Source organism: Mustelus asterias, chromosome 26, assembly GCF_964213995.1.
Source record: "Mustelus asterias chromosome 26, sMusAst1.hap1.1, whole genome shotgun sequence".
Lineage (NCBI taxonomy): Eukaryota > Metazoa > Chordata > Chondrichthyes > Carcharhiniformes > Triakidae > Mustelus > Mustelus asterias.
In genome coordinates, this window is record NC_135826.1 from 45,365,968 (window position 1) to 45,391,261 (window position 25,294).

At 47.2% G+C, this 25,294-nt stretch overlaps 1 protein-coding gene across 1 annotated transcript; it reads left to right on the top strand.

The window, feature by feature from the left end:
* Positions 1–1,103: 1,103 nt before the first annotated feature.
* use1 (unconventional SNARE in the ER 1 homolog (S. cerevisiae)) lies at positions 1,104–22,473 on the top strand. Its single transcript, XM_078198659.1, has 8 exons — positions 1,104–1,342; positions 6,152–6,201; positions 7,164–7,242; positions 8,557–8,709; positions 10,581–10,599; positions 13,403–13,433; positions 18,035–18,194; positions 21,797–22,473. The coding sequence occupies exons 1-8, from the start codon at positions 1,241–1,243 to the stop codon at positions 21,977–21,979; spliced, it is 777 nt and encodes a 258-aa protein (XP_078054785.1). The 5' UTR covers positions 1,104–1,240; the 3' UTR covers positions 21,980–22,473.
* The last annotated feature ends 2,821 nt before the right edge of the window (positions 22,474–25,294 follow it).

The following is a 25,294-nucleotide window of genomic DNA, read 5'->3' on the forward strand; positions in this document are numbered from 1 at the left end:
ACGTACCAACCGACTCAAGAACAGCTTCTTCCCTGCTGCTGTCAGACTTTTGAATGGACCTACCTCGCACTGAATTGATCTTTCTCTACACCCTAGCTATGACTGTGACACTAAATTCTGCATCCTCTCATTTCCTTCTCTATGAACGGTATGCTTTGTATAGCGCCCAAGAAACAATACTTTTCACTGTATATTAATACATGTGACAATAATAAATCAAATCAAATCACTTAGACAGCAAAAACTCCAACTCCAGGGAGGGGGAGAAACACAGTTGTCTCTCAGCTCCAAGCAGCTTCTGAAAAACAGACTAACACTGGACTTCTCTGTGAAAATAGCTGTCCCGAACCATATGCCCTGATGTGTCAGTCACCCCCAATCAAACTCTGCCATCCCAGGGGAACATATAAAACAACTGAACACTGCATTAGTTCAGATTAAAACCAACATGATGTCAATTATACTGCTTCGGTTACAGTGAAGGGCACCGGCTGCAGGCTACACTGCTCCGACAAAATTCCAGGATCTGCCAAAACATCCTGCATGGAAACATGATTAAAATATATTTCTTAAAAGCACAGTATCGGCACACTGGGAAAGTAAAACTTAACAAGTGACAGATGGCCCGCTGAGAGAAAGGGGGGTGTGGTTGGGACATAAAATCCATCACGTTTCTTCCTCTCTTTGTCTCTGAAGCAGTCATATTGGACTCGAAATGTTAACTCGATTCTCGCTGCACAGATACTGCCAGACCCGCCGAGTCTTTCCAGTGTTTTCTGTTGTGGTTCACGGTGATGGTTTTTTCTCCTGAGTTGCAAAGTCCTGGAAAACCGGTCCCTGCTGGGAACGAACTCCAGGACAATCCAAACCCTGCTGAGCATTTTTTTGCATCTGCCTCAGACAGGAGCTTCCAGTTATTTGCTTTTTCTCAACAGGAAGAACAACTTGATGATAAACATTCTTTTTGTGAACATAATGAAGGAGATGGGGATTTTGATTCAAATGCAACCAGGTTTTAAGGTGTCATGGTGCGCCGAGATGCGAGGCGGCGCTGTTCACGGATCCGTTAGAGGGTCAAGCTCCATCTTGACCTGCTTCGGCTTCTCCTCGGTTTTAATTGTGCGCCAGCATGAAAGATGGCTTCCCCCGCATGAAAATGGCATCGCCAGCATGAAAGATGGCTACCGCCCACCGGAAGTGACGTCTGGAAAGCCGGGTGCCGGAAGCTTCCGCCGCAAAGATGGCGACCTCCAGGTTGGAGAAGAATTTCTTGCGGCTGTTGGTGAGATGCGAGACGATGGCGGCGGAGAAGAGGGAGGAGAAGGACTGGCGGCTGGACAAGGTACCCGGGGAGAGGGGGAGACCCGGGGGCACTGGCTGGATGGAGACCGAGAATAAATACTGGGTCCGGGGCAGGGGCCACGTCACAGGAGTGTTCTCCAAACTCTTTCTGCAGCTTCTCATCAGCGACATCGGTGTAAAAGTTGCAGAGAGTTTGCATTTTTCTTTCCTCGAGCCTTTATCTTTTTGTTCCTGTATTCCAGTATGTTTCAATTGAATTTTGTTATGTCAACTGTCACGGTGTAGTTGCAGGCTCTGGGCACGAGGTGGCGGTGGGGAGTGGTTTTCTGAATTGGGTTGTACCTATTGTCAGACACAGACTTGGACGGGCCAGTGTGTCACATGTATACAGTGAAAGTATTGTTTCTTGCGCGCTATACAGACAAAGCATACCGTTCATAGAGAAGGAAACAAGAGAGTGCAGAATGTACTATTACCGTCATAGCTAGGGTGTGGAGAAAAATTAACTTAATGTGAGGTAGGTCCATTCAAAAGTCTGATGGCAGCAGGGAAGAAGCTGTTCTTGTGTGGTTTGTGTGTTTTTATTAATTCATGGATGTATGCTTCATTGACATGTCTTAATTGCCCCTGGAGGAGGTCCTGGTGCCTCCTCAAACTCCTGCAGTTCAATTGATTTAGGTGCACCCTCAGTGAGGGAGGAGCTCCAAGACTTTGATCCCACGGCAATGAAGGGATGGTGATGTAATTCCAAGTTAGACGGTGCACGGCTTGGAGAGGAGATTGCAGGTGGTGGTGTTCCCATGCATCCACTGCCCTTATTCCCTGGATGGTAGAAATTAGAGGGTTTGGTAGGTGATGTCGAAGGAGCTCTTGGTGAGTTGCTGCCTCTCGTTGATTGTACACATTGCTGCCGTGGTGCGCCAGTCTTGCATGAGGTTCTGACCAAGTGGACTGTTTTGTCCGGGATGTGCCAAACTTCTTGTGTGTTGTTGGAACTGCACTCATTCAGGCTATTGGAGAGTTTTCCATTGCATTCCTGACTTGTGTCTTGCTGATAGTAGACAGGTTTTGCAGAGTCAGGAGATCAGTCACTCACCGGACAATCCCAACCTTGGACCTGCTTGTATAGTCACGGTATTTATATGGATGGCCCATTTCCATTCTGATCAGTGATGATCCCCAAGTTGCTGATGGTGGGAGATTCAGTAATGGTAATGCTATTAAATATCAAGGAAAGATGGTTAGATTCTCTCTGGTTGAAGATGGCCACTCCCTACCTCTTGTGTGGTATAGATATTACTTGCCACTCTGCAGCCCAAACTTGAATGCCCACTTCTTGCTGCATGTGGGGACAAACTGCGTCAGTATCTGAGAAATGCAAATGGAACTGAGCGCTGTGGAATCATCAGCAAGATTCCCAACTTCTGGCCTTAAGGTAGAAAGGTAATTGATGAAGCAGCTGAAGATAGTTGGACCTAGGACACTCCCCTGAGGAACTCCTGCTTTGATGTTCCAGGACTGAGATGATTGACCTCCAACAATCATCTTCCTTTATGCTGGCGATGATGGGACAGAGAGAGATTTGTTGTTCGAGCTCCAAAGTTGCCGTGGCAATGAATTTTCAAACCAATGTCTCCAAGCCACGAGAGATTGAAATGTAGAAAAACCGATAGCATGGAAGGAGGCCATTTGGCCCATTGTATCAATGTTGCAAACAAACAGTCCCGCTTCTGATTGACGTACTTCAAGTACATATCCAAGTGCTTTGAAATGTGATGAGGGTTTCTGCCTCGACCATCCTTTTGAAGTTTTGAGTTCCTGACTCTACCACACACTGCTTGAAAAAATTACTTCTCAATTCTCTTATAATCTACCAATTACTCTACCATTCTGCCCCCTGGTTATTGTTTGTTCGTATATTTATTAGTCACAAGTAAGGCTTACATTAACACTGCAATTAAGTTACTGAGAAAGTCCCCTAGTTGCCACACTCCGGCGTCTGTTCGGGTCAATATACCTAACCAGCACGTCTTTCAGATTGTGGGAGGAAACCGGAGCACCCGGAGGAAACCCACGCAGACACGGGGAGAATGTGCAGACTCCACGCAGACAGTGACCAAGCCGGGAATCGAACCTGGGTCCCTGGCGCAGTGAGCTAGCAGTGCTAACCACTGGGCCACCATGCTGCCCCTATTGCCCCCACTGCTAAGAGAAATAGGAAAAGTAGAAGTGGGAGAAACATTGATTTCCAGAAAGTTAGGCTCCGCGTATTGAAACATTGCCTTCCTTTAATCCCAGGGAGGTGTTGTGATCCATTGAGAATTTTGCCCATTCATTCCATGAATGCTTGTTGTGCATAGGGGGAGGTGGTGGCGTAGTGGTATTGTCACTGGACAAGTAATCCAGAGACCCAGGGTCATGCTCTGGGGACCTGGATTCGAATCCCACCAGGGTGGATGATGAAATTTGAATTCAATAAAAATTTGGAATTAAAAATCTAATGATGATCATGAAGCCATTGTTGCAAAGACCCATCTGGTTCACTATTGCCCTTTAGGGAAGGAAATCTGTCATCCTTGTCCGGCCTACATGATCAATGAATAAAACAAAAAAGGGTTTTGGCTGTGGCTAAGTAACACGACCACCACCTTCCGACAAAAGTCTGAAGTCATGTACCAACCGACTCAAGAACAGCTTCTTACCTGCTGCCATCAGACTTTTGAATGGATCTATCTTATATTAAGTTGATCTTTCTCTACACCCTAGCTATGATTGTAACACTACATTCTGCACTCTCTCCTTTCCTTCTCCCCAATGTACTCCATGAACGGTATGCTCTGTCTTTATAGCGCGCAAGAAACAATACTTTTTACTGTATGCTAATACATGTGACAATAATAAATCAAATCACGGACAGCCTTTGGTAGTTTGGAAAAGGAAGGAGTGTTCCGAGAGAGTGTGCAAGCTATCTGGGCTTCCGTTACTGCAAATATTAATTGATATCAGTAACACGTCGATTTTCATTGCACTGGATCATCCCAGCCAATCCCCTAACTGAGAAATTAACTACAGAAATTCAGAATTTTTGTTATAAACCACGGACCCTGTATTTCTCAGCTTGGAAGGTGTAACACGATCTCCTTGGTGGGCCAGGAGCCCACCTCCACATTGTAGCTTGGGCAGGTGTTAAATAGAAGAGGGGAGACTGGGTATGGTTAATTGAAGAACAGAAGAAAATAACTTGTGTTATTAATGGGAAATATGATTCGACACACTCTATGAGACACTGGAATTGAGATGAAGTATTTTTACAAAGTGGATTGACATTCCCCAACCCTCAGTGGCCCCAATATATTGTCCTGCTCTCGGGTGAGTGTTTTCTAGTCAAATTCAGGCACTGTTACCAAGGAGGATGGGTCATCAGTAGATTTTTAATTCCAGATGTTTATTAAATTCAAGTTTCACCATCTGCCACGGTGGGATTCGAACTTGGGTCCCCAGAGCATGACCCTGGGTCTCTGGATTACTTGTCTAGTGACAATACCACAACGCCACCACCTCCCCCTATGCACGATAAGCATTCGTGGAATGAATGGGCAAAATCATGTAGCCCAACTTTCTGGAAATCAATGTTTCTCCCACTTCTCCTTTTCCTATTTCACGTAGCGGGTGATTTGTACTTCACCTTGGTTGATCTGCTCAAAGGAGAGAAGTTCTAAATGGCAATCCTGGTTCAGTGATAGAATCCTTGCCTGTAAACCAGGAGGTTCAAGCCCCATTCCAGGCATTTAGAATATAATCTAGGCTGGCACTTCAGTGCAGTCATGCAAGAGCATTGGACCATCATTGCTGTCTTTTAGATGCAAAGTTAATAAAGGGGTCCAGTGTGCCCTTCAGGTGGTGTGAAAGATCCCACGGCTCGATTCACAGGACGTTTTCTCGGCAGCGTGGCCAACTTTCCACCCACATAATAGATCACTTGGCCGTTCATCTTGTTCACTGCTTGCGGGGTCTTGTTTTGTGGGAATTATCGCTACATTTCCTTCTTGGCAACAGTGCCTGGAGTTGAGAAGTAATTCATTAGCTGTGAAACACTTTGGGATGACCTTGAAGATGAGATTATGGTGCTGGATAAACCAAGTCACCACTGGCATCCTTTGCACACACGCTGCGCGTAATCAGTTACTCTGCAACCAGAGGCTTTATTCATTCTGTGCCAGGATTTTGTGATGCATCGTTTTATTGTGGTTCCATCTTGTTCCACACTTATTGTTCCAGTCAATACCGATTTCATCAACACCAATCTGTGTTGAGATGGAGATGGTGGTGTTGTGCTGATGCCAATGGACTAGTTATCCCAAAACCTAGGCTAATTGCTTGTCCAAGGGGAGGTGATGGTGTTGTGGTATTGTCACTGGGATAGTAATCCAGGGAGTCAGGTTCAAATCCAACCACAGCCGCTGGTGAAATTTAAATTTGATTTTTTTAAAATCTGGAATGTAAAGCTAGTCTCAGTAATGGTGATCACACCAACACGCACTGATTGTTGTAGAATAATATCACTCATATCCTCTTAGGGAAGGAATCGTGCTCTCCCTGTCTGGGGGTTTGTCACAATATTGATCCACAGCAACGTGGTTGACTCTAGACTGTTCCCTGAAATGGCCAAGTAAGCTACTCGGGTTGGATGAAGGGCAATTAGGGATGGGCACCAATACTGGCCTCCCCAGTGACTCCCACATCCTGCAAAACAAATAAAAGAGAGCTTAAGAATCGAAGCAAAAGCTTGAATGAAGCCGGGTTTAAGATGTAACGTGCTGCTAATGTCGCTGTGTGTGATTTTCCCCAGTATGTAGGAGCACTTCAGGAGATGTTGGTTGAATTGAAGAAGCATGTCAGGTAAAGTCCTTTAACAATTGCTTTCAGCTGTAACCTTTGTCGGTCTAAAGATTTTTCTTGCAGAGATGCGATGCGAGCAGTAAATGCGCAAAACCAGCAGGTTTTAAATAAAAATGTAAAAAAGTGGTAACACTCTCGACTCTGGGTTAGAAGATTGTGGTGACGAGCCCCAATTCAGAGGCCTAACCTTAGTTGACACGTTTACAGTGAGGTCCCCACTGCATATAGCCGGAAAGCTGATATTACTGTGATTTATCTGTTATACACATTTCACTCTGCTCTTCACAGCACTGCCTGCTGCCTGTTTCCCACAACAGTAATTCCTTTGTCTGTCTCTATCTCAATGTGCCTCTGTGTCCAAAAATCTGCTCTCCTCCTTTCTGTCATGGTGAGAAACCTGCCACTTAATTTTCGATAGAATCATAGAATCTCTACAGTGCAGAAGGAGGCCATTCGGCCCATTGGGTCTGCACCAACAACAGTCCCACCCAGGCCCTATCCCCGTAACCCCACCTATTTACACTGCTAATCCCCCTGACACTGAGGAGCAATTGAGCATGGCAAATCAACTTAACCTGCACATCTTTGAAGTGGGGGAGGAAACCGGAGCACCCGGAGCAACCCCACGCAGACACGGGGAGAACATGCAGACTGCACACAGACAGCCACCCAAGGCCGGAATTGAACTCTGGTCCCCGGCGCTGTGAGACTGCAGTACTAACCATTGTGTCACCCCGTGCCACCCTGAGGTTTGAGTCTCTTTCTCCATGGCAGGCAGATCACGTGGGCCTGTCTCCGGCAAAGTTTACATCCCCCTATTTAGAGCGTTCTACTTCAGCTTAAATTGAAGGAAACATTTCAAAACATTGAAAGGCCCCACATTTGAAATGGGATATTTTACTAGGTTAAAGGCACTATATAAATTCATATAATTGGACTAATGACGTTTCTTTTGCCTGCAGCAAACCTGCCCCCGAAGTTCTAAATGAATATACCCGGAAAGTAGAATTCTTGAAAGGGCTTTTGGAAGCTGAGAAACTGGTAGGGGCAACCTGGCTGTCATTTCTAATTCTAGTGCTTGGTACTTTCTATCCTGGGGTGGAGTAAGTGGGTGTCTTCTATTGTTCTGTATATTCGAAGGATGAGGGACCTACATATTTGATTTGATTTATTATTGTCACATGTATTAACATACAGTGAAAAGTATCATTTCTTGCACGCTATACAGACAAAGCATACCATTCCTAGAGAAGGAAACGAGAGAGTGCAGAATGTAGTGTTACAGTCATAGTTAGGGTGTAGAGAAAGATCAACTTAATGCGAGGTAGGCCCATTCAAAAGTCTGATGGCAGCAGGGAAGAAGCTGTTCTTGGGTTGGTTGGTACGTGACCTCAGACTTTTGTATCTTTTTCCCGATGGAAGAGAGAATGTCTGGAGTGTTTGGGGCCCTTAATTATGCTGGCTGCTTTGCCAAGGCCAGCAGGAAGTGTAGACAGAGTCAATGGATGGGAGGCTGGTTTGCGTGATGGGTTGGGCTACATTCACGACCGTTTGTAGTTCCTTGCGATCTTGAGCAGAGCAGGAGCCACACCAAGCTGTGATACAAGCAGAAAGAATGCTTCCTATGGTGCATCTGTAAAAGTTGGTGAGAGTTGTAGCTGACATGCCAAATTTCCTTAGTCTTCTAAGAAAGTAGAGGCGTTGGTGGGGCTTTCTTAACTATAATATCGGCGTGGTGTATTGGTATGGCGTAGTGGTATTGTCACTAGATTAGTAATCCAGAGACCCTGGGAACCCTGATTCGAATCCCACCACGGCAGATGGTGAAATTTGAATTCAATAAAGATCTGGAATTAAAAGCCTAATGATGACCCTGAAACCATTGTCAATTTTCAGGGAGGCGATGGTCTAGTGGTGTTATCGCTAGACTATTATTCCAGAAAGAAATCTGAAATCTCAGCTGATGTCCTGGGGGACCTGGGTTTGAATTCCCACCATGGCAAGTGGTGGAATTTGAGTTCAATAAAAATCTGGAATTTAAAAAAGTCTAATGATGACCATGAAACCATTGTCGATTGTCATAAAAACCCATCTGGTTCACTAATGTCCTTTAGGGAAGGAAATCTGCTGTCCTTACCCGGTCTGGCCTACGTGTGACTCCAGAGCCACAGCAATGTGGTTGACTTTCAATTGCCCTCTAAGGACAACTGGGGATGGGCAATAAATGCTGGCCCAGCCAGCGACACCCATGTCCCATAAATAGATGTAAAGAAACTCCCTTTCCTGGAGTGGATGTGTGATGTCATGTGTAGCGGATTCCGTTGATGAACCTTTCACCTGTTTTTTGGTTTCTAGCCTAACCCTACCGAGAAGGCTCTGGCCAATCAGTTTCTGGCTCCCGGGAGGACCTCTACAACCGGAAAGGAGAGGATATCCGCCACCCAAACCGTCCACCTCCAGGCGAAAGCCAGGTACACAGGCGAAATGAGGAGTGAGCTTCTCGGCCTGGTGAGTGCCTGCTCCAGCTCTAAACTACGAGCACTTTGAATCAGCCTCATTTACAGTTGCCAGTTTTAGTGGGGATACATTCTTGGGGTTTGCATCACATGACCTCCTGCTTTCAATTGCCTCACCCCAATAAGAGATTTTTTTTTTAAGTAAAATTTTTTTTAAAGTATAAATTATTTCACAATACAGTGTTGAAAGAAAATGCAAAACGCACATATTTTTAGGAGCGCCATGAGTTTCCTCCCAATGTTGTTTGCAGCAGTGGTCAGGAGATTAATATTTAATGCCTGGAGGGTTGGCAACCCCCGTTACCCCGAGTGAAATCCAGCTTGCAATTATCATGCTTTCATTTGTGAGCCTTTGCTAGTCAGGACCCAGGGTTGTAAGTTTAAGTCTATTTATTAGTGTCACAAGTAGGCTTACATTAGCACTGCAATGAAGTTACTGTGAAAATCCCCACTCCGGCGCCTGTTCGGACATGCTGAGGGAGAATTTAGCATGGCCAATGCCCCTAACCAGCACGCCTTTTGGACTGTGGGAGGAAACTGGAGCACCCGGAAGAAACCCATGCAGACATGGGGAGAACGTGCAGACTTTGCACAGACAGTGACCCAAGCCGGGAATTGAACCCGGGTCTCTGGAGCTGTGTGGCAGCAGTGCTAACCACTGTGCCATTGGGTGTATGTGCTACATACAAACCTGTGGTAACATCCGGGATCTGGATAAAGTGAGTTACAGATGAGCAGTGATCTAATTGAATAGTAGCACAGGCTCAAGGTTACAGTAACTACGATCGATCCACTCTTAAATTGGATTCTGTGTGAGCTGAGGAACAAGATTTATATGTTATCAACTATAAGGACATAAGATATAGGAGCAGGAGTATGGCCATCTAACCTCTGGAGTCTGTTCCACCAGTCAGTAATGTCATGGTTGATCTGATGTGACCTTAACTCCACTGTTCCCCACAACCCTTGACTCTTGTCAATCAAAATCTGCCTTACTCTGTCTTGAACATATTCACTGACCCAGTCTCCGTGGGTGAGACCATTCCAAATTCTCATGACCATCAGAAGTAATTCATTTTCACTTCTGTCTTAAATTGAAGACCCCTACTCCCCTCCCCCACCCCCCCCCCCCCCCCCCCACCCCAGTTCTGGCTTCTACCATTCTCCCACAAGGGGCAACATCCTTTTCAAAACCCTGTCCAGCCCCCTCAGAATCTTGTATTTTAATAAGATCTAAAGATTGGCTTTTCAAATGAACTATGAAATTAATATGAAAGGAGAAAAAATAAATGACCCGTCTGGAAATTATCCAACCTGTTAACATCCCAGAAATGGCCAAAGGTCGGGAACTTTATTTCGCTTATTTATTAGTGTCATAAGTAGGCTTACATTAACACTGCAATGAAGTTACTGTGAAATTCCCCTAGTCGCCACACTCCGGTGCCTGTTTGGGTCAATGAACCTAACTAGCACGTCTTTCGGACTGTGGGAGGAAACCCACGCAGACACGGGGAGAATGTGCAAACTCCGCACAGACAGTGACCTGAGCCGGGAATCGAACTCTGGTCCCTGGCGCTGTGAGGCAGCAGTGCTAACCACTGTGCCACCGTATCACCCCTGCCAGCTGGACGTTGAAAGGATGCTTGCTCTTGTGGGTGAGTCCGGGATGAGAGGGCGCGCTCTTAAACTTGGGGAACACCTCATTTTTTTTTGAACATTGCAAAATCCCGCCATTCATAATGAATGAGCAGCCAAAGAGAATTTTTTTTGATTTGACACTGAACTCTGGGAGTTTTGATGTTTCTGTTCTTTGCACAAGCGAGTGGTGCCAATTTCATTTCTTTTTTTCCCCTTGTTTTGCAGTCTTCCCTGGCTTCCAATGGTGAGTAAACACCAAATCCTAACCCCATTCCTGCTTGTTGATCAGTTTAATTTTAATCACATTCTGACCTCAAAGGGTGGTCAAGTGAATGCTGAGTACTTGGAAAACTATATATTTCTTTCTTAATCCTGTGTGCCGCATGGAGATATGCAACAGGGCAGTGGTTAATTTAGTGGATTAGTACTAGAGGCCTGTGTAAATAACCCCTAAAGAGTCTGAGTAGAAATTGAACTGCTGTGAATTTTAATTCCCGTTGCAAAATGAAAGTGACCGTGAAGCCTGTCAGACAGTCAGTAGAACACAACTAATTCACTAGTGGCCTCTTAGGTAAGTGGATTGGCCATACTAAATTTTCCCTTATTGTCAGGGGGACTAGCTCGGGTAAATGCATGGGGCTATGGGGATAGGGCCTGGGTGGGATTGTGGTCGGTGCAGACTCGATGGGCCGAATGGCCTCCTTTTGCACTGTAGGATTCTATGATTTTAATATGTGACTATTCTATTATATGTGACTCCAGTCCCATACCCAACATGGGTCGGACTGTAACCTGTCCCTATGAAGTGACTGATGAGCCTTGTATAAGGGCACCTAGGAATGGACAATATTTATTAATGTCACAAGTTGGTTTACATTAACACTGCAATGAAGTTACTGTGAAAATCCCCTCATCACCACACTCCGACGCCTGTTCGGGTCACACTGAGGGAGAATTTAGCATGGCCAATGCATCCAACTAGCATGTCTTTCGGACTGTGGGAGGAAACCGGAGCACCCGGAGGAAACCCACGCAGACACGGGGAGAATGTGCAGACACCGCACAGACATTGACTCAAGCTGGGAATCGAACCCAGGTCCCTGGTACTGTGAGGCAGCAGTGCTAACCATGGTGCCGCCCAAAAACACCAACGTTTCAAGCTGTGTCTGTAACCTGGAGGCAAATTGAAAACACAATTTCTACCAGAGTTTTTGCAATTGAGTAAAGCCCCTGGAAATCGATGTCTCCCCTGCCCCACGCTGCCATCTGTGTTCACCCACCGCGGTAACACGTTATGGTGGGGGAGGGGAAGCAATAATTACCAACAGGCAGCTGAGAGTCAAACTCACCTCACTGATCAGATTGGAAGCCCATTAAAATATAAATAATATAAATTATATTGTTAAAAAATATAAATTATGCTAAAGTTTCCTTTAGTGGGATCCCCTTGTGTCAAACTGTGCATATTAACCATGAGGCTTTGCTTATATAGTGCCTTAGCACATCACAAAGCATCGTCAAAGTGTCTCATGTTGCAGTGAATTAATTTGCAGTGCAGTCGCTGTAATGTAGGCGAGCATGGCAGCCATTTTGAACACAGCAAGATCCCACCTGTGCTGATGAGATGCTTGGCCAGTTCATCTTTTTATTTCTCTTTGATGCTCACTGAGGGTGGAATGTGGGATCTGCCAACATTCCTGCTCTTAGACAGACAGCACCCGGGAGGTGGTTGCTGGAAACCTGATCAGGGCACTGCGTTAGGATCTAACCTGAAGAATGGCATCTTTAGCAGTGCTGCCCCCCCCCACCCCCCAACTAGGCCACACTGAGAAGCCAGCTCAGTTTACGGGATGTGCAGCTTGAGCCCCCTCCCCTTTGACCCAGGGAAGGAATGCTGCGAATGTATTAATTAGACTGATCACAAAATAATTGCTGTCTTCCCTCCCAGTGCAGCAATGGGTTCAGCCTCTGCTCCAGGATTGATCACGGGCAGTTCTGAGGGAGTGCTGCATTGCAGCGTCTTCTGGAGACGGCAACCTTTTTTTCCCCCATTCCTTGTAGTTCAGGCGTCTATTACTGGTCGTACATTACCATCTGCAAAATTACAGCCACTGCTCCTGTTTGTGTGGATAGTAAGGTGATGGTTTTGTCTTGTAATTTACATACCCTCCTGACCTGTTCTTGACCCATTACCAGCCCCCCTCCCCTCTCAATTTAGCCTTGCACTATTACCCCTTTTGTTAGTTCATCTCTCCCACCTCCCACCCTATCACTGAACCTTTTGTTCTCTTCCTCCCTTCCACCCTTTCCCTGCCCCTGTGCTTGTTTCAAGTCTGTTCAGTCTCTAACTTTTCCCAATCCTAGTGAAAAAGATCACCAAACCCGCGCGTGCTTCTCTCCCCGGCTGCTGCCTGGCCTGCTGACTGTTTCCAGTATCCTCTTGTTTTTTATTTGCTGTTTAACTTGTTTCATTCCCCTCAGTGGATCAGTTGGTCATTCGTCTCCTTGTCTTTACTGAGTGCCTTCCAAAGTCGATGCTGTGCTTTGCTTCCGCATCAGAACAATTCAGTTCAAGTTTTGAAACGCTTTGAAGCATTTCTGAGTGCGTTATAATATTTAAATGGAAGCATCGACAAATATTAAATTACTTTTATAAAACGCAAAATTGCTGCGGATGCTGGAATCTGAAACAAAACCAGGAAATGTTGGAGAATCTCAGCAGGTCCAACAGCCTCTGTGGAGAGAGAACAGAGCCAACGTTTCGAGCCTGGATGACCCTTCGTCCAGCCCTACAGCCTCCCCCAAGATATCTGCGCTCCTCCAATTCTGGCATCGAGTATACATGATTTTTACCTCTCTGCCAGTCACGCCTTTAGCTCTGACGAGGAGTCATCCAGATTTGAAACGTGAGCTTCACTAAATAATTTTTCCCATTTTAAGGACTGGATGTGGACACCTAATAACTTTGTTCTTTGTCAGCAAGTTCAGTCGGGAGACGAGGTGGAATTAAAAGAAATATATATTTTGTCTTGCTTGTTTTTTTTTAGGTTCTGACATTACTGAATTGAGAAAACGAAGGTGAGGATTTTTTTCTAAGTTTATAAATACCCATGACCATCTGTCTCACAATCAGGATCCTGCTTTCCCAGCACATACAATTTTGGGAATCTAAAGTTTAAAATTTATTTATTAGTCACAATTAAGACTTGCATTAACACTGCAATGAAGTTACTGTGAAATTCCCCCCGTCGCCACAGTCCGGCGCCTGTTCGAGTCAATGCACCCTAACCAGCACATCTTTGGACTGTGGGAGGAAACCGGAGCACCCGGAGGAAACCCACGCAGACACGGGGAGAACGTGCAAACTCCACACAGACAGTGACCCAAGCCGGGAATCGAACCCAGGTCCCTGGCGCGGTGAAGCAGCAGTGCTAACCACTGTGCCACCCCAATCTAAACAGGAAACCTGCTCCCTGGGCCGTGTTGGTGGATAGCAGCGCACTGTTGTTTGGGGGCAATGCAGTTGATATCTCTCCTTCACTTTCTATACCGTATTAGCACTGCTGCCTCACAGCGTCGGGGACCCAGGTTCGATTCCGACCTTGGGTCACTGTGTGGAGTTTGCACATCCGCCCCGTGTCTGCGCGGGTTTCCTCCGGGTGCTCTGTTTTCCTCCCAGTGCAGTAAGAAATCTCACAACACCAGGTTAAAGTCCAACAGGTTTATTTGGTAGCAAATACCATAAGCTTTCGGAGCACAGCTCCTTCGTCAGATGGAGTGGTTATCTGTTCTCAAACAGTGCAAACAGACACAGAAATCAAATTACAGAATACTGATTAGAATGCAAATCTCTACAGCCAGCCAGGTCTTAAATGTACAGACAATGTGGGTGGAGGGAGCATTCAACACAGGTTAAAGAGATGTGTATTGTCTCCAGACAGAACAGCTAGTGAAATTCTGCAAGTCCAGGAGGCAAGCTGTGGGGGTTACTGATAATGTGACATAAATCCAACATCCCGGTTTAGGCCGTCCTCATGTGTGCGCAGCTTGGCTATCAGTTTCTGCTCAGCGACTCTGCGCTGCCGTGTGTCGTGAAGGCCGCCTTGGAGAACGCTTACCTGAAGATCCAAGGCTGAATGCCCGTGACTGCTGAAGTGCTCCCCCACAGGAAGAGAACAGTCTTGCCTGGTGATTGTCGAGCGGTGTTCATTCATCCGTTGTCGTAGCGTCTGCATGGTTTCCCCAATGTACCATGTCTCGGGACATCCTTTCTTGCAGCGTATCAGGTAGACAACATTGGCCGAGTTGCAAGAGTAGGTACCGTGTACCTGGTAGATGGTGTTCTCACATGAGATGATGGCATCCGTGTTGATGATCCGGCACGTCTTGCAGAGGTTGCTGTGGCAGGGTTGTGTGGTGTCGTGGTCACTGTTCTCCCGAAGAGGTTTAGGGAGAGAATTGAGAGCTTAGGTCAAAGAATCCTACACTGCAGAAGGAGGCCATTCGGCCCATCGAGACTTCACCGACCACAATCCCACCCAGGCCCTATCCCCATAACCCCATGCATTTTACCCTCACTGGTCCCCCTGACACTAAGGGAGAATTTAGCATGGCCAACCCACCTAACCCGCACATCTTTGGACTGTGGGAGGAAACCAAAGCACCCGGAGGAAACCCACGCAGACACGGGGAGAATGTGCAAACTCCACACAGCCTCCCAGTGTCCAGCGATGTGTAGGTTTGGTAGATTGGCCGTGCTAAATTGCCCCTTGGTGTCCCAAGATGTGTAGATTAGGTGGTTCAGCCATTGTAAGTGTGTGGGGTTACAGGGATAGGGTGGGGGAGAGGGCCTGGGTAAGATACTCTGTCAGAGAGTTGGTGCAGACTCGATGGGCCGAATGGTCTCCTTCTGCACTGTAGGGATTCTATGATCTGATGCCATATCTCCTCCACTTCCTGGTGTGTTGACTGCACTCCCTCACCCCTACCTGCTGCAGAAACCCTCTGTGCTCCTCCAATCCTGGCATCAAATGCATCTGTGATTTTCACCTCTCGGTCATTGCCAGTCATGCCTACACCTGTTTGAGGGGCGGCACGGTGGCACAGTGCTTAGCACTGCTGCCTCACTGCGATAGGGTTCCATTCCAGCCTTGGGTCACTGTCTGTGTGGAGTTTGCACGTTCTCCCCGTGTCTGCGTGGGTTTCCTCCGGGTGCTTTGGTTTCCTCCCACAGTCCAAAGATGTGCGGGTTAGGTGGATTGGCCATGCTAAATTCTCCCTTAGTGTCAGGGGGACCAGTGAGGGTAAAATGCATGAGGTTATGGGGATAGGACCTGGGTGGGATTGTGGTCGGTGCGGTCTCGATGGGCCGAATGGCCTCCTTCTGCAGTGTAGGATTCTTTGACCTAAGCTCTCAATTCTCTCCCTAAACCTCTCTTTTCTCTCTCTCGTTCTCTCCCTCTCTTAATACACTGTTTAAAACCTACCTTTTTGATCTTTGCTTCTGTCTGATTTGTTTATTTATTAGTCACAAGTAGGTTGACATTAACCATGCAATGAAGTTACTGTGAAAATCCTCTAGTCGCCACACTCCGGCACCTGTTCGGGTAACACTGAGGGACAATTTAGCACGGCCAATGCACCCTAACCAGCACGTCTTTGGACTGTGGGAGGAAACCGGAGCACCCGGAGGAAACCCACGCAGACACGGGTAGAACGTGCAAACTCCACCCAAGCCGACCCAACTCCGACCCAAGCCGAGGAATCGAACCCGGGTCCCTGGGGCTGTGAGGCAGCAGCGCTAATCACTGTGCCACCATGCCATGTTAAGTTTATTCTAGATGCTTGTGTAAGGAGCCACGGGACACTTTCCTAGATTAAAGACTGAGTGAATGGAAATGTCATTGTTCTCCTCCCAACCACCACCTTATCTGAGGAATCGCCACTTGGATCTGATATTAGTGCGCACGTTTGGAGATGTGTTGAGCAGAAGCAGATGTCTGTCTGGTGTTATCGACCAGTAATACATCCCTTATATTAATGCAGAAAGATTAAAGTTTATGGTGCAATGATTTGCAGTTAATCAGAAGGGAGAGGTGTGTGGCCAATTTACATTAATAAAACAGTCTGCAATGTTACTGTAGGGACACATCTTGCACTCAAATTAAATGGTCTAGTCTGCAGCCATTAACCTCTTAGCAGCCCCATTAAGATAGCAGGCAAGGGAATTTCATGTGAGCGTGTGTTTGGATTTTCAGTGTCGGTTGTGGCAGAGTCAGTTGCATTCGCACCTCTGAGTCACAGGGTTATGGGTTCAAATCCCACTCCCAGAGACCTGAGCACAAAATCTACGGTGAAATTCCAGTGCAGTACCGAGTGAGTGCCGCACTGTCAGTCGCACCCTCTTTGGTTCAGATGCTAACCCAAAGTGCCTCTACCCTCTTGGGTGGAAGAAAAAGTTTCAGGGGCAGCAATTTGAAGAAGAGGGGAAAGTTCTCCCCAGTATTTTGGCCATGGTTTGTCTCTCAATTGTCATCACTTTAAAAAAATAATTAAACAGCTTCAGGTTGTTATTTCATTATTGTTTGTGGGATCTTGCTGTGCACCGATTGGCTGCTGTGTTTCCTATTTTACAATGGCGACTACATTTCATTGGCTGTAAAATGCTTTGCATATACCGAGGTCGTGAAAGACACTATATAAATGCAAGACTGCTTTCTTCCTCTTGTGATGTGGAGATGCCGGCGTTGGACTGGGGTGGGCACAGTAAGAAGTCTCACAACACCAGGTTAAAGTCCAACAGGTTTATTTGGAATCACGAGCTTTCAGAGCTCTGCTCCTTCATCAAGTGACTCACCTGAAGGAGCAGCGCTCTGAAAGCTCGTGATTCCAAATACATCATAGAATCCTACAGTGCAGAAGGCGGCTATTCGGCCCATCAAGTCTGCACCGACCACAATCCCACCCAGGCCTTATCCCCGTAACCCCACATATTTACCCTGCTAATCCCTCTGACACTCGGGTCAATTTAGCATGGCCAATCAACCTAACCCGCGCATCTTGGGTGGCACGGTGGTTAGCACTGCTGCCTCACAGCAGCAGGGCCCCGGGTTCAATTCCGGCCACGGGTCACTGTCTGTGTGGAGTTTGCACATTCTCCCTGTGTCTGCGTGGGTTTCCGCCGAGTGCTCTGGTTTCCCCCACAAAGTGCGGGTTAGCTTGATGTCAGGGGGATTAGCAGGGCAAATGTTTGGGGTTACGGGAATAAGGCCTGGGTGGGATTGTGGCCGGTACAGATTTGATAGGCCGAATGATCTCCTTCTGTACTGTAGGGATTCTATGATCTTTGGACTGTGGGAGGAAACCCACGCAGACACGGGGAAAACGTGCAAACTCCACACAGACAGTGACCCGAGGGTGGAATTGAACCCGGGTCCCTGGCGCTGTGAGGCAGCAGCGCTAACCACTGTGCTGCCCTGTTGGACTTTATCCTGGTGTTGTGAGACTTCTTCCACTTCCTTTTGTGTAACACCAGCAGTAATTGATAAACTGGATTAGACTGACTACATTTTGATTACAATGGGCCACATCACTTATGTTTTATATTTTTGCTGCTTTTGTCACTCCTCCCCGCCCCCCCCCCCCCCCTCTCTCTCTCTCTCTCTCTCTCTCTTTTGCAGCGGGCTGGAGGATGACAAACAATCTACCACTGACCTAGATGCCGTTCTCCATCGTCACCACAACATGCAGGAGCGTCTCGCTGAGGAGATGCTGAGCCTGGCCCGTAACCTGAAGAACAACACGCTGGCGGCACAGAGCGTTATCAAACAGGACAATCAGGTAGGGGGCTGGGTGTCGGGGCTGAGTGAACCCTGACTGCACCAACACTGCAGCTCAGAGTGAGGCAAGACCACACCAGATCACCACCTCCAACCCCCGCTTTGTGCCGAGTTAGCAGATTTCAGCTGGGGCGTTTGAGGGGAAAGATGTATAAACACACGATGGGACATGGGGTAAAAGGATACATTGATTAAGGTTCGATGAGTGGGAGACGGCTCATGTGAAGCATAAGTAACTGCATGGATCTGTTGGGGCTGAATGGCCTGTTTCTGCGCCATCAGTGTGAATTGTAGAATCCCTACAGCCCATTGAGTCTGCACCGACTCTCTGATAGAATATCTTACCCAGGCCCTTTCCCCTGCCCTGTCTCTGTGTCCCACACATTTCCTATGGCTAATCCATCTAACCTACCCAATTTAGGATGCTAAAGGGCAGTTTAGCACGACCAATCCACCTAACCTGCACATCTTTGGATTGTGGGACGAAACCGGAGCATCCGGTGGAAACCCACGCAGACACGGGGAGAATGTGCAGACTCCACACAGACAGTGACCCAATGCCGGGAGTTGAACCCAGGTCCCTGGCGTTGTGAGGCAGCAGTGTTAGCCACCGTGCCACCCCATATGGTTTGGTCGTTTTGGTTCCAAGCAGTGCTGGAGGGAAGGTATTCGGGAGAATCGATCAGGAGTCTGGCGCTCTGTCTGCGGCTAGTGACGCCCATGGGAAGGTGACCGCACAGTGAATTTCCACTCCAATACTGTCACTTTCAGGCAGTTGTTGCGGTTATCGCTGCAGTGTGTGAGCTGCTGATCTCTGTTGAGTTGGATAAAGGAGAAGCTGGGTGAGGGTCAGTGTAAAATTTCTGATTGCAAAACTTGTTTCCCGTGTTTGTTGCCAAGTATGGTCTGTGTGGAGTACTCGTGGTGCCGAGAAGGTGTGAGTGTAATATTCACAAATTCATACACACAAGTATCATGATTAAGAGAATAAGATTTCAACTCCAATTTAACTGAAGAAAATATTAGTTGACGACATTAGTGAGTGTGGAACATTAATGGGACTGAGCCGTAACAGCCTGCTGCGCCTTTCATTAAGATCCCCCCCGCCCATCTCCGTCTTATTTGGGGTCACCGCCATGTTGGGTGGATCACCCATCTCCATCTCCTCCTGTTAGTCACCCATTCCTCTTGCCAATCCTGCGGTGTGCATGTCCCTCACAACTCCCGTCTTCCTATCTGGTCTTGGGCCTTCCTTTTCTTCCTGGCGGCCTCATCTCCATCACTCGCCTCACCACATTTCCTCTCTCGACACGACAGATAACTGCACCATTTCACACTCTCCTCGGCCACTGTTTTCCAATGCCCCCAAATCTTCACTGACTCCCTGATTTTGGGGCGGCACAGTAGTTAGCACTGCTGTCTCACAGCGCCAGGGACCCGGGTTCGATTCCTGGCCTTGGGTCACTGTCTGTGTGGAGTTTGCACATTCTCCCCGTGTCTGCGTGGGTTTCCTCCAGCTGCTCCGGTTCCTCCCACATTCCAAAGATGTGCTGGTTAGGTGCATTGGCCATGCTAAATTCTCCCTCAGTGTACCCGAACAGGCGCCGGAGTGTGGCGACTAGGGGATTTTCACATTAGCTTCACTGCAGTGTTAATGTAAACTACTTGTGACTAATAAATAAACTTTAACTTTCTCGTTACATCATACACATCTATCTCGGCCTCTGCATCTCATTGTTATCTCATTGTTCCTCTCTTCTTGACATTATCCAAGTTTTTCCCAATATCTCAAAATTCGCTTCATGTCCAAAGATGCACTGATTACATTCCAAAGATTCACAGCCCTCTGCAGATATTTCTCTTCATCTCAGTTCTAAATGGCCAACATCTTTATCCTGTGACTATGACTCCTGGTTCTAGATTCTCAAACCAGCCTCTCGGGAGCGTCGGAGCAGGAGTAGGCCCTTCAGCCCATTGAACCTGCTCTGCCATTTAACTAAATCATGGCTGACCTGTTACCTCTGCCATCTTCCCGCACTCACCCCGTATCCTTGGATATCATTGGTATCAGGATCGACTCTCCTTTCAGTGTACTCATAGAATCCCTACAATGCAGAAGCAGGCCATTCAGCCCATCGAGTCTGCACCAACCACAATCCCACCCAGGCCTTAACCCTATGCATTTTACCCTAGCTAGTCCCCCTGACAATATTCCTTGAGGGAATCTCTGGTGAAAGATTCTTTCCTCTTCATAGAATCATAGAATCCCTACAGTGCAGAAGGAGGCCATTTGGCCCATCGAGTTTGCACCAACAGCAATCCTACCCAGACCCTATCCCCATAACGTGGGCAAGTGCGAGGTCTTGCACTTTGGAAAAAAGAATAGAGGCATGGACTATTTTCTAAACGGTGACAAAATTCATAATGCTAAAGTGCAAAGGGACTTGGGAGTCCTAGTCCAGGATTCTCTAAAGGTAAACTTGCAGGTTGAGTCCGTAATTAAGAAAGCAAATGTAATGTTGTCATTTATCTCAAGAGGCTTGGAATACAAAAGCAGGGATGTACTTCTGAGGCTTTATAAAGCACTGGTTAGGCCCCATTTGGAGTACTGTGAGCAATTTTGGGCCCCACACCTCAGGAAGGACATACTAGCACTGGAGCGGGTCCAGCGGAGATTCACACGGATGATCCCAGGAATGGTAGGCCTGACATACGATGAACGTCTGAGGATCGTGGGATTATATTCATTGGAGTTTAGGAGGTTGAGGGGAGATCTAATAGAAACTTACAAGATAATGAACGGCTTAGATAGGATGGACGTAGGGAAGTTGTTTCCATTAGCAGGGGAGACTAGGACGCGGGGCACAGCCTTAGAATAAAAGGGAGTCACTTTAGAACAGAGATGAGGAGAAATTTCTTCAGCCAGAGAGTGGTAGGTCTGTGGAATTCATTGCCACAGAGGGCTGTGGAGGCCGAGACGTTGAGCGTCTTCAAGACAGAAATTGATCAATTCTTGATTTCTCGAGGAATTAAGGGCTATGGGGAGAGAGCGGGTAAATGGAGTTGAAATCAACCATGATTGAATGGTGGAGTGGACTCGATGGGCCGAATGGCCTTACTTCCGCTCCTATGTCTTATGGTCTTATAACCCCATGCATTCACTCTAGCTAGTCTCCCTGACACCAAGGAGCAATTTAGCGCAGCCAATCCACCAAACCCGCACATCTTTGGAGTGTGGGAGGAAACCCACGCAGACACTGGGAGAACGTGCAAACTCCGCACAGACAGTGACCCAGGCCGGGAATCGAACCCGGGTCCCTGGCGCTGTGAGGCAGCAGTGCTAACCACTGATCATGTGGTGATCATTGCATCTTAATGATTCACCGTGTAGGGCCACTGGCTAATGCGTTAATAACAGCCACCCAAGGCTGGAATTGAACCCGGGACCCTGGCGCCGAGAGGCAGCAGTGCTAACCACTGTAGGGATTCTGAGTACTTCTGTGAGGAAGGGGTAAAGTTGGAGTGGATGGGAAGCGGGGGTGGGGCGGGGGGAGAATGTCTTTAGCCGATGCGATTCACCCCTGCTCGGTGTTGTCTGCGCAGACCCTGACCCAGTCGATGCGGATGGCCGATCAGAACTTTGAGAAGCTGAAAGTGGAGTCGGAGCGTCTGGAGCAACACACGAAGAAATCCGTCAACTGGCTGCTGTGGCTGATGCTGGTCGTGGTGTGTTTTACCTTCATCAGCATGATCCTCTTTATTCGTGTCTTCCCCAAGCTCAGGTGACCCAACGATGGCTGGTTTCCTCAGCCCCAGCACCACCTCCGGGCCGCACTGTAGACGCACAGCTCACTGAGTGCGAGGGTTTGAATAGCTTTCCGTCCACTGAGATCACTCTCCCCTCCTCCTCCTGACTGGAGTTAGAAAGAACCCATGAACGTGTGGATCATTGCTGCCGATGTGACAGCCTGAAGTGATGGGGTGAGATGGTCGGCAGCAAGTACAGCGCGATCTGCCCCCAAATCCACCGGAAACAAGCTCCCTCACAGCAAGAGACGGATTTAAGACCAAAAGATTAACCAATAATTTAAACATACTGACATTTATTTACAGGATTGCAAAATGGCTAACTTTTTTTTTCCCCCTAGCGCATCATTATATTTAATGATGGACTTTTATTACAATGTACTCCTAAATTTTCACTGATATGTTTGCAAAAATTAATAAAACACTTATCCGCAACACACATCCGTGTAACAGCTGATCAGATATACGTGATTGGTTCCAAGGTCTATTTTGAGATTCAGCAAGACCAACTTGCATTTATATAGCGTCTTTGACACTCAACCATACCTGGTGCTTTACAGGAGCGTCATCAAACAGGGTTTTGACACTGAGCTACGTAAAGAGTTATTGGGATAGGTGACCACAAAAAGAGGTCGGCTTTTCCGAGTGTCTTGAAGGAGAAGAGGGAGGTAGAAAAGTTCAGGAAGGGAATCGTGCAGCCGGTGAGGGGGGTTGGAGGGAGGGGCTGGCTGAAAGCATGGCCAGCAGTGGTGGAGTGAATTCCTACCAGTGATACACAAGGTCAGAATTTGAGCAGCACAGAATCCTGGAAGAGGTTGCAGAAGTAGGGGAGGAGTAAAGCCGTGGAGGAATTTGAACACAAAGGTGAATGTTTATTTATTAGTCGCAAGTAGGCTTACATTAACACTGCAATGAAGTTACTGTGAAATTCCCCTAGTTGCCACACTCCGGCGCCTGTTCGGGTACACTGAGGGTGAATTTAACATGACCAATCCACCTAATGCCCACAGCTTTGAACAGTGGGAGGAAACCCACGTGGTCTATCCACAGTGGGATAAGAATTATCGGGCTGGTCTTTCCTGGGTGCAGGTGTTGCCATGGTTTTCAGACCTGGGCAGTCCCAGATTCCAGCGGGTAGGTTGTCGAGTAGCACCAGGAAATGCAACAACTCCTGGGAGAGGGGAAATTGGCTGGAATCCTTGCTCCTGATCAGCTTCCGTTCGATGCCCAGTTGGAAAGTGCGGGTAAGTTGCACGAGGACAGAGAGAAGGGTTTAGCTGTGATGGCCTCCGCAGTTGGCTAGTCCGTTGACTCGGATATCTGGGCTGACAGCTGAAGAAATGATGCTCTATTGTGGGGCTGCTAGACACGAAACTACCTCTGCAAACCTCTGGAAAAAGGTGAGAGAATTCTCAAAGCAAAGGCCTAGATACTATTATGGATCTAAAGCTATGAAACAATGAGTGTTATTTTAACTGTTCTCTGAATTTCCACATCACCTTGTTTGAAATATTTCCGCGTTTTGGAAACTCCACCTAGATTTTCCTGTGGTGTCATTCTCAATATATTTTTTGCTCTTTAATGGTTGCCTGCCCAGTTTCCTGTAACCTTTTGCTCATTGCTCCTCAAGATATAATCAAGTTTATTTCTGTGAGAAAGTGATGATTGTGTACTTGCTCTGAGGGTTGTGCGACCTCTTTTGGTAATTGAACCAAATGGTATGAACTCAGGAAATTAGCGAACATTGTTTGGAAAAAAGAGAGGTGTGTCGTCGAAACTTTTTACCTTGCTTACATCAGGACAGATGCAAGAATACCAAATTTCAAAGGGAATTTAAGAAGGGGAGGTGGTGATGTAATGGTACTGTCACCAGGCTTAGTGCTCCAGAGATCCAGGGTAATGCTCTGGGGACCCGGGTTTGAATCCCATCACAGGACTGGGTGAAATTTGAATTTGATAACCTGGAATTAATAGTTTGACCACTGATGTCCTTTAGGGAAGGAAATCTACAGTCCTTACCCGGTCGAGCCTACATTTAACTCCAACTGGGGATGGGCATTAAACTCCTCTCCAAACTCCATGGCCTGGGCCGCGGCTCCTCCCTCTGTGACTGGATCCTGAACTTCCTAACTCACAGACCCCAATCAGTAAGGATAGGCAACAACACCTCCACAATCATCCTCGACACCAGTGCCCTACAAGACCTGTGTTCTCAGCCCCTACTATACTCCTTATACACCTATGACTGTGTGGCCAAATTCCCCTCCAATTCTATATTCAAGTTTGCTGACGACACCACCGTATTGGGTTGGATCTCAAACAATGATGAGACGGAGTACAGGAATGAGATAGAGAATCTGGTGAACTGGTGCGGCAACAATAATCTCTCCCTCAATGTTAACAAGACGAAGGAGATTGTCATCGACTTCAGGAAGCATAAAGGAGAACATGCCCCTGTCTACATCAACAGGGACAAAGTAGAAAGGGGTCGAGAGCTTCAGGTTTTTAGGTGTCCAGATCACCAACCTGTCCTAGTCCCCCCATGCCGACACTATAGTTAAGAAAGTCCCACCACCACTTCTACTTTCTCAGAAGACTAAGGAAATTTAGCATGTTAGCTACAACTCTCACCAACTTTTACAAATGCACTATAGAAAGCATTCTTTCTGGTTGTATCACAGTTTGGTACGTCTCCTGCTCTGCCCAAGACTGAAAGAAACTACAAAAGGTCGTGAGAGTAGCCCAATCCATCACAGCCTCCCATCCACTGACTCTGTCTACACTTCCCGCTGCCTCGGCAAAGCAGCCAGCATAATTAAGGACCCCACGCACCCCAGACATTCTCCCTTCTATCTTCTTCCGTTGGGAAAAAGATACAAAAATCTGAGGTCACGTACCAACCGACTCAAGAACAGCTTCTTCCCTGCTGCTGTCAGACTTTTGAATGGACTTACCTTGCACTAAGTTGATCTTTCTCTATATCCTAGGTATGACTGTAACACTACATTCTGCACTCTCTCCTTCTCTATGAAATCATAGAAATCATAGAAACCCTACAGTGCAGAAGGAGGCCATTCGGCTCATCGAGTCTGCACCGACCACAATCCCACCCAGGCCCTACCCCCACATATTTTACCCGCTAATCCCTCTAACCTACACATCCCAGGACTCGAAGGGGCAATTTTTTAACCTGGCCAATCAACCTAACCCGCACATCTATGCACGGTATGCTTTGTACAGCGCGCAAGAGACAATACTTTTCATTGTATACTGATACATGTGACACTAATAAAT